We start from the raw sequence: 12,659 nt of genomic DNA, 5'->3' as shown, positions 1-12,659 counted from the left end.
CATCCCAGCTGCTCCCTACCATTGCTCCCGGGATCCCTGTCATCAGCAGTGGTGGTGCCCATCTTCACCACGACCCGTGGGTGGCGTCACGGACTAAATTCCCCAAACCAACCACCCCTTTCACTCACGGGCGAGGAGCGCCGCTCGAGTCCCCGGATCCGGCCCACCGCTCAAGCCAGCGAGCAGCCATCGCAGCAGCGCCGGATCCGAGTATTAGCGAGCGCAGTGCAGTGGCGTCCTCCCCACCCACGACATATTTATTTTCTGAAAATGAGAAATGGTCAAAATAGAAAAAAAATGCATTGCTTTAAGACCTCAAATAAAACAAAGACAACAACAGGTTCATAATCATTTAGAAGCAACAATACTAATAATGTTTTAGCTCAGGAAGAGATCAGAAATCAATATTTTGTGGAAAACCATGATTTTTAATCCCAGCTTTCATGCGTCCTGGCATGCTTTCCACCAGCCTTTCACACTGCTTCTGGGTGACCTTATGCCACTCCTGGTGCAAATATTTAAGCAGTTCTTGTTTGTTTGATGGCTTGTGACTATCCATCTTCCTCTTGATTACATTCCAGAGGTTTTCAATGGGGTTCAGGTCTGAAGATTGGGCTGGCCATGACAGGGTTTTGATATGGTGGTCCTTCATCCACACATTGACCTAGCTGTGTGGTGCATTGTCCTGCTGGAAAAAACAATCGTCAGAGTTGGAGAACATTGCCTGAGCAGAAGGAAGGAGCTGTTTTTCCAGGATAACCTTGTATGTGGCTTGAGTCAAACATCCTTCGCAAAGTTTAATAAGGTCGCCCAAAAGCAGTGTAAAAGACTGGTGGAAAGCATGCCAAGACGCATGAAAGCTGTGATTAAAAATCATGGTTATTTTACAAAATATTGATTTCTGAACTCTTCCTGAGTTAAAACATTAGTGTTGTTGTTTCTAAATGATTATGAGCTTATTTTCTTTGCATTATTTGAGGTCTGAAAGCAATGAATTGTTTATTTTGACCATTTCTGATTTTCAGGAAATAAATTCAAATTTTTTTGCTTGGAAATTCGGAGACGTGTTGTCAGTAGTTTATAGAATATAAAAAAATAATTACATTTTAGTCAAAAATATCCCTATAAAGAGAAAAATCTGAAAAGCTGCAAATTTTGCAGTGGTCTCTTAATTTTTGCCAGGGCTGTATATATGTATAGGATGTGTATACATACATACACACATACATATACATACATGTATATTTATATACACACAAAACATATATATTTTCACTTATTTATTTTTTAAACTGGGTCGATGTATGGGCTTATTTTCTGCTTGGTGGATTGATAACATTTTGGGGTACATACAAAGCTTTGGTTACTTAGTATTGCTTTTTTGGGGGGAGAGATGAGGTGACCAAAAAAAAGACAATTTTGCAGTTTAGATTTTTTTTCTGCTATACAGTGTTTACCGTACAGGTCAAATATAGAATTTTACATTCTGATAGATAAGACTTTCATGAATACAGTGATACCAAATATGTTTGTTTATTATTCAATAATTTATATTTCTTTATTTTTGTAAAGGGAAAACAAAAGGTTATGGTCTGTTTGTTCTTTTTTTAATCTCTTAGTTTTTCTTTTTGCACCTTGGATCTACAGTACTGTATTACAGTATTGTAGTATATGGACAAAACATCCTCCTACTATGAAGCCCAGTCCTCGGCACGTAGAACCTGTCATCTGATCCATGGTGCCGAATGAATCCGAGCATGACTGCACAACTGCAACCAGATATCTGCTGAATATATACAATACCTGTGTGCAACCATAGTCAGACATGAAGCTAGTCTGGTGCTGCCCCTGGCTGGATTCCACCAGCACTGGTAGTGGGGATTGACAAGTTTCTTGCTATGGGAGGGATCTGTCAGTCACCTGCGTTGGCGCTGGGCGTAGTCTACTAGTCTCATCTCTGCCTACGCTATCCAACTGGAGCTTTAAAGTATATTTCTCTGAAATCACAAAATGTTTTAGAGAAAAATATATCTGGCTGCAATTGTGCACTCTGGCTCTAATTTGTGCTGCATGAACCAAGTGACAGGTTCCCTTTAGAAGTTAACCAGCAGCAATCAGAGCAAACTCTTGTCACTGCAGCCTGTAATAGGTGTGTCACGGGTGACAGCCAGCCATGTGGTTTCTAGCAATAGAAGGACACAGCGTTTGGCTTCACAAAATGCTCCCTGACTTTCTATTGTTCCTGCTGTCAGAATTCATTGTAATAGGTAGCTTTGCTGCTGGATTTTTATCCCCATTTTGGACACAGCAGGAGCTCACCTTCCACCCAGCTGCTGATTATCAGTATTCTCTTGGTCCTTAAATACTCCCATCTTCCCTGGACTTGTGCTGGTGATATTATTCAGTTCATTCAACTCTGGTTGCAAGCAGGTGGCTTGTAGTTTTCTGTGGTATCTTGGCTGAAAATTTGCTGAATTCTGCCTGAGTCACCTGTGGATAAGTAGTTCATGCATTTTCCCCCTGTGTGACCACCTTCTGTCCTCCTTTAGCATTTAGTGGCGAAGAGCTCATCCCACCCGTTCCCTATTTAGGGCCGAGCACTAGGGATACTTAAGGTTAGGTATCCGACTCAGCGCATAGGTGTGGAACCTATTTAGGGTGTTGAGGGACCCCAGGGACCAGCAGTATGTTTCGTCAGGGGTCACCATCTCCCCCTTCCATAGACGCAGTGGTCCCCTTCCCTTACCTTTCACCACTCACTTGGTACTTCCCCATACCTAGCGTAACACAGCTAGAGTCAGGTGCTGGCTTTATAACACAGACAACAACCCAGAGTGTGGAACAGACTCCGCTCCTGAGAACACTCCATATACCCATACACAACATGTTACAGACATGTCGGGAAAGGTTAGCTTTCCCCTGAAAACCAAATCTCCCTAATTTACTCATATGGTCATTCACTGATGGGAGATTATGTATGCACCAGTGGCTGATTAGTGGGTTTTTTCTTCACACCACCACTGATCTAACATTTATCACCAATTCTGGAGATTGACATCTTAAAAGGAGTCTATCAGTGCAAACTCACTGTTCAAACCAAGCACAAGCCCTCGATGCCCTCAAACATTTCAGTGCACTTTTTCTGCTCTTTTCTGGCTCCTGTACAGTCAGAGCTGTCAATTAAGGAAGAAAAGGGTGGAGATAGAAGCATAACAAGTAGGTGGAAGGCGCACTGAACTGTTTGGCCACGCCAAGGGTGCGGTTAGTGTCTGTGCTTAGTTTGCATAGTCATTTTTTTTTTCTGACAGACTACCTTTAAGAACTTTACCTATGTGTCAATGCATTATATTAGGAAGAAAAATGATTGTGTCCCCTTAGTGAAACGTACTCTATATCTGCGGGAATACAGTATATGACATTTTGATACAGGGCAGCACATAATAAACAAGGGGGAGGACAAAACAGTCGGTGTTACAATTTTTAGAAAATGCAAAATTGTGTTACAAATGGTGTATAATGTAAACGGACAGTGGAGAGCGACGGATCTATGAGGGAGGATCACTTTGTGACATGAACATCAGCATTTGTATACGTATCACTTACTTGCTGGGCGCTCGATCTTGCAGGTTGGTTAGTGCAGCAAAATTATTCCTTACAGTACGGAGACTGGCCAGTACCTAAGAGGCAAACACAGGGATAAGTCAATGGCGCCATATACAAGTGCACGATCATTAGGCACTGCCAGTGACTATATATTTACACACTCTATATCCTTTGGACTATAGGACAAACTATTTAGCAAGAAAAAATATTGCATCCCATAGTCCGGAGGCACTTTATCAAGTGAATTTTTATTTTTTTTCCTATTTATAAAGGCATCAATACGGAATTGAAATGCATTAATAAAAAAAAAAACAAAAAACACCTTATTACCATCATCGCTGAAAAGTCGATTTACTCCACAAGCGCATCCCAACTGGATCCAATATTGTATACACTGCCACATATGCAAGGTGACATCTCTACCTTTGCAGGATCCGCAGCAGCTGGATAAACCATTTTATACTTGTGTCCTCCACACACTATCTTAAGGTGAGCGTGCCACTTTTTAAGGTCTCTTATTGTGCTATATAACTTCTTTATTATCCTATGAGCTTTTCCTTTTCCCATTAGCATCTGCACTTTGGTAAGTTGCGTCTTATATTCAGAAAAATAAAGTATATTACAAAAAAGAGTACACCCTTCACATTTTTGGAAACATTTCATTATGTCTTTTCATGGTACATCACTGAAGATCTGACACTTTGATACAACATACAGTAGTCAGTTTACAGCTTGTATAACAATTAGCCATTTTCCCTCCACCATGCTTGACTGTAGGCAAGACACACACACACCACCACACACGCTTGCCACCATCTGAACCAAATAGTTTATCTTGGTCTCATCAGACCACAGAGCTTAGTTCCAGTAATCCACATCCTTAGGCGGGCTTTGCACACTACGACATCGCAGGCCGATGCTGCGATGCCGAGTGCGATAGTGCCCGCCCCCGTCGCAGCAGCGATATGTGGTGATAGCTGGCGTAGCGAAAGTTATCGCTACGCCAGCTTCACACACACACTCACCTGCCGTGCGACGTCCCTGTGGCCGGCGACCCGCCTCCTTGTTAAGGGGGCGGGTCGTGCGGCGTCACTGCGACGTCACACGGCAGGCGGCCAATCAGAGCGGAGGGGCGGAGATGAGCAGGATGTAAACATCCTGCCCACCTCCTTCCTTCCGCATATCCTACGGAAGCCGCAGTGAGGCCGGTAGGAGACGTTCCTCGCTCCTGCGACTTCACACACAGCGATGTGTGCTGCCGCAGGAACGAGGAACAACATCGGACCATTGCGTCAGCGTAATTATGGATTACGCCAACGCTGTACCGATGATACGATTACGACGCTTTTGCGCTCGTTAATCGTATCATCCAGCCTTTACACACTGCGATGTCGCATGCGATGCCGGAAGTGCGTCATTTTCAATTTGACCCCACCGACATCGCACCTGCGATGTCGCAGTGTGCAAAGTGCCCCTTAGTCTTCTTGTTTTCAACAAACTGTTTGCGGGTTTTCTTGTGCACCATCTTTAGAAGAGGATTCCTTCTGGGACAACAGCCATGCAGACTAATTTGATGCAATGTGTGACGTTTGATCTGAGCAGTGACAGGTTGATCCCCCCACCGCTGTGTCCTCTACAGCAATGCTGGCAGCATTTATATTTTTTTTTTAAAAGACAACCTCTGGATAGAACACTGAGCTTTTTTGGTTAACCATGGCTAGGCCTGTTCTGAGTGGAATCTGTCTTGTTAAACCATGGTATGGTCTTGGCCACCGTGCTGCAGCTCAGGTTCAGGGTGTGGAAATCTTCTTATAGCCTATGCCATCTTTCTGTAGAGCAACAATTCAGATCCTCAGAGAATGCTTTGCTGTCATGCCTTGGATTTGATCCAGTATACTCCTGTGCTGTGGTCTGTTTTCCTCTCCACTGAGCCACCATCAGGTTTGGTCGCTGTTCTGGTTCTGAACACTTTGTGTGTTCATTGCCTTTCTGCCAACAAGTGTTTCCAATGCTGTAATTCAGTGTGCCATATCACCCGACTGGTGTAATCATTTAAAGCTTGTCCAGGCTTGCATTTCCCACTGGTGATATTTCTTAAGTGGACCTTGCTTGGGGAATTGCAGCTTTTCTGCCAAGTATTTCTCCTGGCAGATTGTTTCTTTTTACCTTATTTTTACTCTGCAACTTCCCCCGGATTCTGTGGGAGGTACGCGGAGCGCTCAATGGCTGGCAGCTTAGGAAGCAAAGATCCGAGTGGTCATCTGAATCTTCTAGTTAGGGATGTTTCAGTCTGTGCAGGGGCCTTTAGGGACTGAACAGTTGGGACTTCTAGTCTGTACAATAACCAGGAGGGTCAGGTGCAGTAGTTTTGAGTTAGACCTTATTTTCCACGTGTTCCCTTTAGTGCGCACAATATTTTCCATCAGGAGCCAAGTAGAACCTCCAGTGACCAGTATGAGAGAGTGTGTAAATGATAACACCGAAATGTAACACACCTGCTCCACATCCACACCTGAGACCTTGTAACACTAATGAGTCACATGACACTGGGGAGAGAATATGGCTAATTGGGCACAATTTGGCCATTTTCACTTAGGCGCGTATTCACTTTTGTTGCCAGCAGATTAAACATTAATAGCTGTGTGTTGAGTTATTATTTAGAGCGCATCAAATATACATTATTCTACAAACTGTACACTGACTACTGTACATTGCATCATAGTGTCAGATCTTCAGTGCTGTTCCTTGAAAAGATATGATAAAATATTTACAAAATTGTGAGGGACATACTTGCTTTCGTGATACTGTATACTATATTATATATATATATACACATACACACACATACATACACACATATACAGTACAGACAAAAAGTTTGGACACACCTTCTCATTCAAAGGGTTTTCTTTATTTTCATGACTCTGAAAATTGTAGATTCACATTGAAGGCATCAAAACTATGAATTAACACATGTGGAATGAAATACTTAACCAAAGAGTGTGAAACAACTGAAAATATGTCTTATATTCTAGGTTCTTCAAAGTAGCCACCTTTTGCTTTGATTACTGCTTTGCACACTCTTGGCATTCTCTTGATGAGCTTCAAGAGGTAGTCACTGGAAATGGTCTTCCAACAGTCTTGAAGGAGATCCCAGAGAGGCTTAGCACTTGTTGGCCCTTTTGCCTTCACTCTGCGGTCCAGCTCACCCCAAACCATCTCGATTGGGTTCAGGTCTGGTGACTGTGGAGGCCAGGTCATCTGGCGTAGCACCCCATTACTCTCCTTCTTAGTCAAATAGCCCTTACACAGTCTGGAGGTGTGTTTGGGGTCATTGTCCTGTTGAAAAATAAATGATGGTCCAACAAAATGCAAACCAGATCAAATAGCATGCCGCTGCAAGATGCTGTGGGAGCCATGCTGGTTCAGTATGCCTTCAATTTTGAATAAATCCCCAACAGTGTCACCAGTAAAGCACCCCCACACCTTCACACCTCCTCCTCCATGCTTCACGGTGTGAACCAGGCATGTAGAGTCCATCCGTTCACCTTTTCTGCCTCGCACAAAGACACGGTGGTTGGATCCAAAGATCTCAAATTTGGACTCATCAGACCAAAGCACAGATTTCCACTGGTCTAATGTCCATTCCTTGTGTTCTTTAGCCCAAACAAGTCTCTTCTGCTTGTTGCCTGTCCTTAGCAGTGGTTTCCTAGCAGCTATTTTACCTTAAAGTTCTGCTGCACAAAGTCTCCTCTTAACAGTTGTTCTAGAGATGTGTCTGCTGCTAGAACTCTGTGTGGCATTGACCTGGTCTCTAATCTGAGCTGCTGTTAACCTGCGATTTTTGAGGCTGGTGACTCGGATAAACTTATCCTCCGCAGTAGAGGTGACTCTTGGTCTTCCTTTCCTGAGGTGGTCCTCATGTAAGCCAGTTTCTTTGTAGTGTTTGATGATTTTTGCCACTGCACTTGGGGACAATTTAAAAGTTTTCCCAAGTTTTTGGACTGAGTGACCTTCATTTCTTAAAGTAATGATGGCCACTCAATTTTCTTTACTTAGCTGCTATTTTCTTGCCATAATACAAATTCTAACAGTCTATTCAGTAGGACTATCAACTGTGTATCCACCAGACTTCTGCACAACACAACTGATGGTCCCAACCCCATTTATAAGGCAAGAAATCCCACTTATTAAACCTGACATGGAACACCTGACTACCTCTTGAAGCTCATCAAGAGAATGCCAAGAGTGTGCAAAGCAGTAATCAAAGCAAAAGGTGGCTACTTTCACTTTTTTGTTAAGTATTTCATTCCACATGTGTTAATTCATAGTGTTGATGCCTTCAATGTGAATCTACAATTTTCAGAGTCATGAAAATAAAGAAAACTCCTTGAATGAGAAGGTGGGTCCAAAGTGTTGGTCTGTACTGTGTATATAATATAATATTTTATATATTATATAATATATTTATATTTACACAGTATATATGCTCACATCTAGTTTTTGAAGCTTGAAGCATCTATGTGTATTTTTTTAAATGGCCACTAGATGGCGATCAGTATCAATGTTATGGGAAGAAGTAGAGGTTTGCGATGCATCGGCACATACTCTATTCATTCACTTTTTGAGCTGCGATAGATCTGTGGCACAAAAGAGAATCATGTGACACCCCACACAAATGTTGATGCCACGAGACTTGCAGAGAACACAGTTCTGAGTCTGGGAAGAATGCAATAAAGCAATCTCAATATAGCGATCTCAATTGTTTACGAAATTCTGCCATTTTATTTACGTCTTAAAGGAGTGGTCAGAAGTCTAACTAAATTTCCAAATAAATCTATTTAGGTATGTAATTAAGCTATTTTCTAATATACTTGTATTAAAAATTCCTTACCCTTCCCTAGCGACACTATTCTATTTTTTTCCATATTTCCTGTGTGATGACGCTTTGTTTGAAAATCCAAGCTCATGCTGGGATACTCAAACAAAGTGTCATCAGAGCAGGGGGTCAATGTCACAGCCTCCGTCCCCTCCCTGAAATGTGCTATGCACACTACATACAGCACATTCATGTATCCTGTGTGTGATAAATGGAGGCAATTCTGGCAGCTAAATAGGAAAGGGTTCTTTACAGTTAGAGCAGTCAGACTGTGGAATGCCCTACCACAAGAGTAATAATAGCAGCAGCTTTTATAAAAAAAGGGCTGGATAATTTCCTCTGTACACAGAACATTGTTGGTTATAGATGATTTAGTGATGACATTGGTGGAAGAAGGATGAACTAAATGGACCTAGGTCTCTTTTCAACCTATGTAACTATGCAAGTCTGTGGTCTGTGAGATTAGAGATGTAGACAGACACAACACCACTATGAGCCCTCCCTGGAGAACATTAGGATAACACAGATTAAGGTAACTCGATGCCTGTGGAGTGACATATCCAGGAAGACCTCCAGACTGCCAGCGTCAGAGCTATAGATCCCCTGCCGTCTGCCTTCATACATAATAATATAGTATGCAGAGCTCTAGTCACTCATAATTAGTGGGAAAAGCAGAGTTCTCAGCAATACTTATGGTTTCTGTACATTTATAGCATACACAGCCCGGCTCGTGTATGGCCTCAGTGACCGTCTATGACCTACTTAGCTAATTAAGCCTATGTCTATGGGAAAGTCATACATGACGCTGCATAGATAAAGATCTCCTAACTCGGTAATGCTGAGCTCAATCTCCCATGCAGGATACAGGCTCCCATGATGTATTTTTCCTGCTTGAACATAACCCAGGATATTTGCATTTTGTTATCGGTAAACTATGTTAATCACATAATTAGTAAGAGACGCTCTGCATTGATTGGGAGAGGTGCAGTGAATTCGGTGCACAGAAGACAGCACAGGCCAGTGCTACACCCATACATTCAGAAGTGCATCATACACTCATAGTGCATAGAGAAATCTGAGGTTACCTAAGTCATTGTCACTTAGTATAGAGAAACGGGCCTAACGAGGGCCATGCACATGATAAAGCTGTCAGACATAAGGCGGGCGATACACATTAGATAGCAGTCAGACATAAGGCGGGCGATACACATTAGATAGCGGTCAGACGTAAGGCGGCCATTCACATTAGATAGCTGTCGGGTGTAGGGCAGGCCATTCACATTAGATAGCTATCGGGTGAAAAGGGGGCAGTATGAGGGTGTGGGGGGGGGTGGAACGCACTGATAGATTCATTTTCACAATACACATAATTAATCTCTCTCGCAAACTTTTTTGGATGTAAATAGTGCAACATAAATCCATTGATTGACTTCTCACAAGAGACGGAATGTCATCACAGATCCCCACAACTCACCTGAGCAAATGGTGTTACAATCAAGTCATCTCCATGTCTGTAAAATAAAAAGAAAATAATTCAGTGGAATATAGAAATACAAAAAATACAGATAATGCAGATTAGAATTCCTCGGAAAAGAAAGCAACACTATGTTTATACGAGAAAGACCCAAATGTGTGCAATAAGTTTTGTCCCATTTCCTTTTAAAAATGTGGACATATAAATATTTTCTAAAAATATTGCCTTATTGCTTTCTTCTTTTCTTAAAATCTCATCAGTGATAATTAAAGGGAATTTGTCACCAGTTTTTTGGCCTATAAGCTGCAGCCACCACCAGTGGGCTCTTATATACAGCATTCTAACATGCTGTATATAAGAGCCCAGACCACTGTGTAGAACATAATAAACACTTTATAATACTTACCTAAACCGGTTGCTGCGGTGGATGTGGATTAAATGGGCGTATTCGTCCTCCGGTGCCGGCGCCGCCTTTTTCGGCCATCTTTGTCCTCCATCTTCTAAAGCCGCGGTGCATGATGCGTCCAACGTCATACACACTTGCCGGCATTCAGGTCCTGAGCAAGCACACCTTGATTTGTCCTGAGCAGGGCAGATCAAAGTATTGTAGTACGCATGCGCGGAACCGGCGAGTGTGTATGACGTAGCCGCGTCATGCACCCAAGCTTCAGGAGGACGAAGATGGCCGAAAGTGGAGGCGCCGGCACCGGAGGACGAAGACGCCCATTTGACCCACATTCACCGCAGCAACCGTTAGGTGAGTATTATAAAGTGTTTTTTTATGTTCTACTCAGCGGCCTGGGCTCTTATATACAGCATGCTAGAATACTGTATATAAGAGCCCACTGGTGGTGGCGGCAGCTTATAAAGCAAAAATCTGGTGATAGGTTCCCTTTAAGTTACCTTGTATTTATCAATTGTTTACAAAGTTAACACCTATACATCCAAAAGTATAAGATACCGACTTGTCTGATCTCTGCTGACACTCAGAAAATAACTGTATTGAGTATATTGAGTCCATAATTTACACTGGATCATATATAATAATAGTTTTGTATGGGTGCAATGGATATAACTTACAAATGGGACCATTTCCACAGACTGCCCACCGATTGGTAAAGTTTTACCCATCTGCTGTCATTTGCCTCAGGCAGACGAAAGTAAACGACGTGCACTGAGTGATCTATACTAGCTCGTTCAGTGCACATAGGCTGCAATTCACAATGCACTGCCGAGAATAACGATGATCTTTAATGCTGCATAAAAGATCAGATTACCCGATGAATGAGTGTTTTGCTCATTAATCAGGTGATCAACAGCCTGTTTATATGGCAAGAAAATCACAAAATGAGAGTTTTTAACAATGACCAAAGAAAAAAAACTGATGGCACAGCCTATCTTTCTAATGTGAACAGGTGCAAACTGAATATGAAATATAGTAACAAAAAGGAGACAGCTGCACTCTATAGTGCTAGGATATGTGGAACAATGAATATGGGAATATAGACATGCATTACTGCTATGAAAAACATGTAAAAATTTAGATACTTAGCACACAAAATTGGCCAGATTTTAGGTGGGCTCAACAGTCAGCGACAAGGCGATCTCATGTTTGTTGGGTCCCTATCAAACTAAAGTCTCTCTTTGGGTTAAAAAAACTACAATTTATAGGCGGACAGGAACCTGCAAATGGAGAATTAAGGCTATGTGCACACAGTGCATTTGTTGCGGCGTTTTTGCGCGTTTTTCGGGTGGGTTTTTGTCCTCAAAACTGCATGACTTTGCTTCCCCAGTAAATTCTATGAGTTTTCATTTTTGCTGTTCGCACACAACTTTTTTTTTAAGGTGCGTTTTTTAGCTTAAAAAAAAAAATGGACATGTCAATTCTTTCCTGCGTTTTTCTGCGTTTTCCCCTCATGCAATGCATTGGAAAAACGTAGAAAAACGCAGAGATCAAAACCGCAGCAAAACGCAGCCAAAAACGCACCAAATCGCGGTAAAAACGCATGCGTTTTTTGCCTCGTTTATTTGCCGCGGGTGCGCTTTTGTGCGTTTTTAGCGGCCAAAGACTCACAAAAACGCAGCGTCAAAAAAACGCAGCGTGTGCATATAGCCTAAAATGCCTGAGGCTGAATAGGAGTGCTCAATCAGAAGGCATAACCCTGTAATCTAAGAAAGACCGATGGCACATCCGATCACGCAGAGTTCAACTGTCTCCTTTTTGTTACTATGTTTCATATTCAGTTTGCACCTGTTCACATTAGAAAGGTAGGATGTGCCATCAGTCTTTTTCTTTTATTCATGCCTTCTGATTGAGCTCTCCTGCTCTTCAGCCTCAGGCAATTTTAATTCTCCATTTGCAGGTTCCTGTCCACACATAAATTCTAGTTTTTTTTAACCCAAAGAGAGTCATTAGTTTGATAGGGACTCAACAAACATGAGGTCGCCTTGCCACTGGCTGTTGGGCTCACATAAAATCTGGCCAATTTTGTGTGCTAAGTATCTCATTTTTTACATATTTTTCATAGCAGTAATGCATGTCTATATTCCCATATTCATTGTTCCACATATCTTAGCACAGAGTGCAACTGTCTCCTTTTTTTATTTTTAACAATGACCATTCACGATTATTTTGCAGGGTAAATGCCCCCTAAAGGGGTCATCTATCATATTCAACTCATTAGTAACAAAATTATACATGGG

At 42.2% G+C, this 12,659-nt stretch overlaps 1 protein-coding gene across 4 annotated transcripts in view; it reads right to left on the bottom strand.

Annotated features, from left to right (window-relative positions):
• PDE4D (phosphodiesterase 4D) overlaps positions 1-12,659 on the bottom strand; it is a 1,198,511-nt gene that overhangs the window by 259,158 nt on the left and 926,694 nt on the right. For all 4 annotated transcript variants that reach the window (XM_075326371.1, XM_075326379.1, XM_075326394.1 and 1 more), the window contains exons 3-4: positions 9,957-9,993; positions 3,604-3,677 (exon numbers count right to left, since the gene is read on the bottom strand). In XM_075326371.1, the coding sequence (XP_075182486.1) occupies positions 3,604-3,677; positions 9,957-9,993 (111 nt within the window). The remainder of the gene's footprint in view (positions 1-3,603; positions 3,678-9,956; positions 9,994-12,659) is intronic.

This window comes from Anomaloglossus baeobatrachus, chromosome 1, assembly GCF_048569485.1.
Source record: "Anomaloglossus baeobatrachus isolate aAnoBae1 chromosome 1, aAnoBae1.hap1, whole genome shotgun sequence".
NCBI lineage: Eukaryota > Metazoa > Chordata > Amphibia > Anura > Aromobatidae > Anomaloglossus > Anomaloglossus baeobatrachus.
The sequence above is the reverse complement of the archived record's forward strand: the minus strand, read 5'-3'. Positions and strand labels throughout refer to the sequence as shown.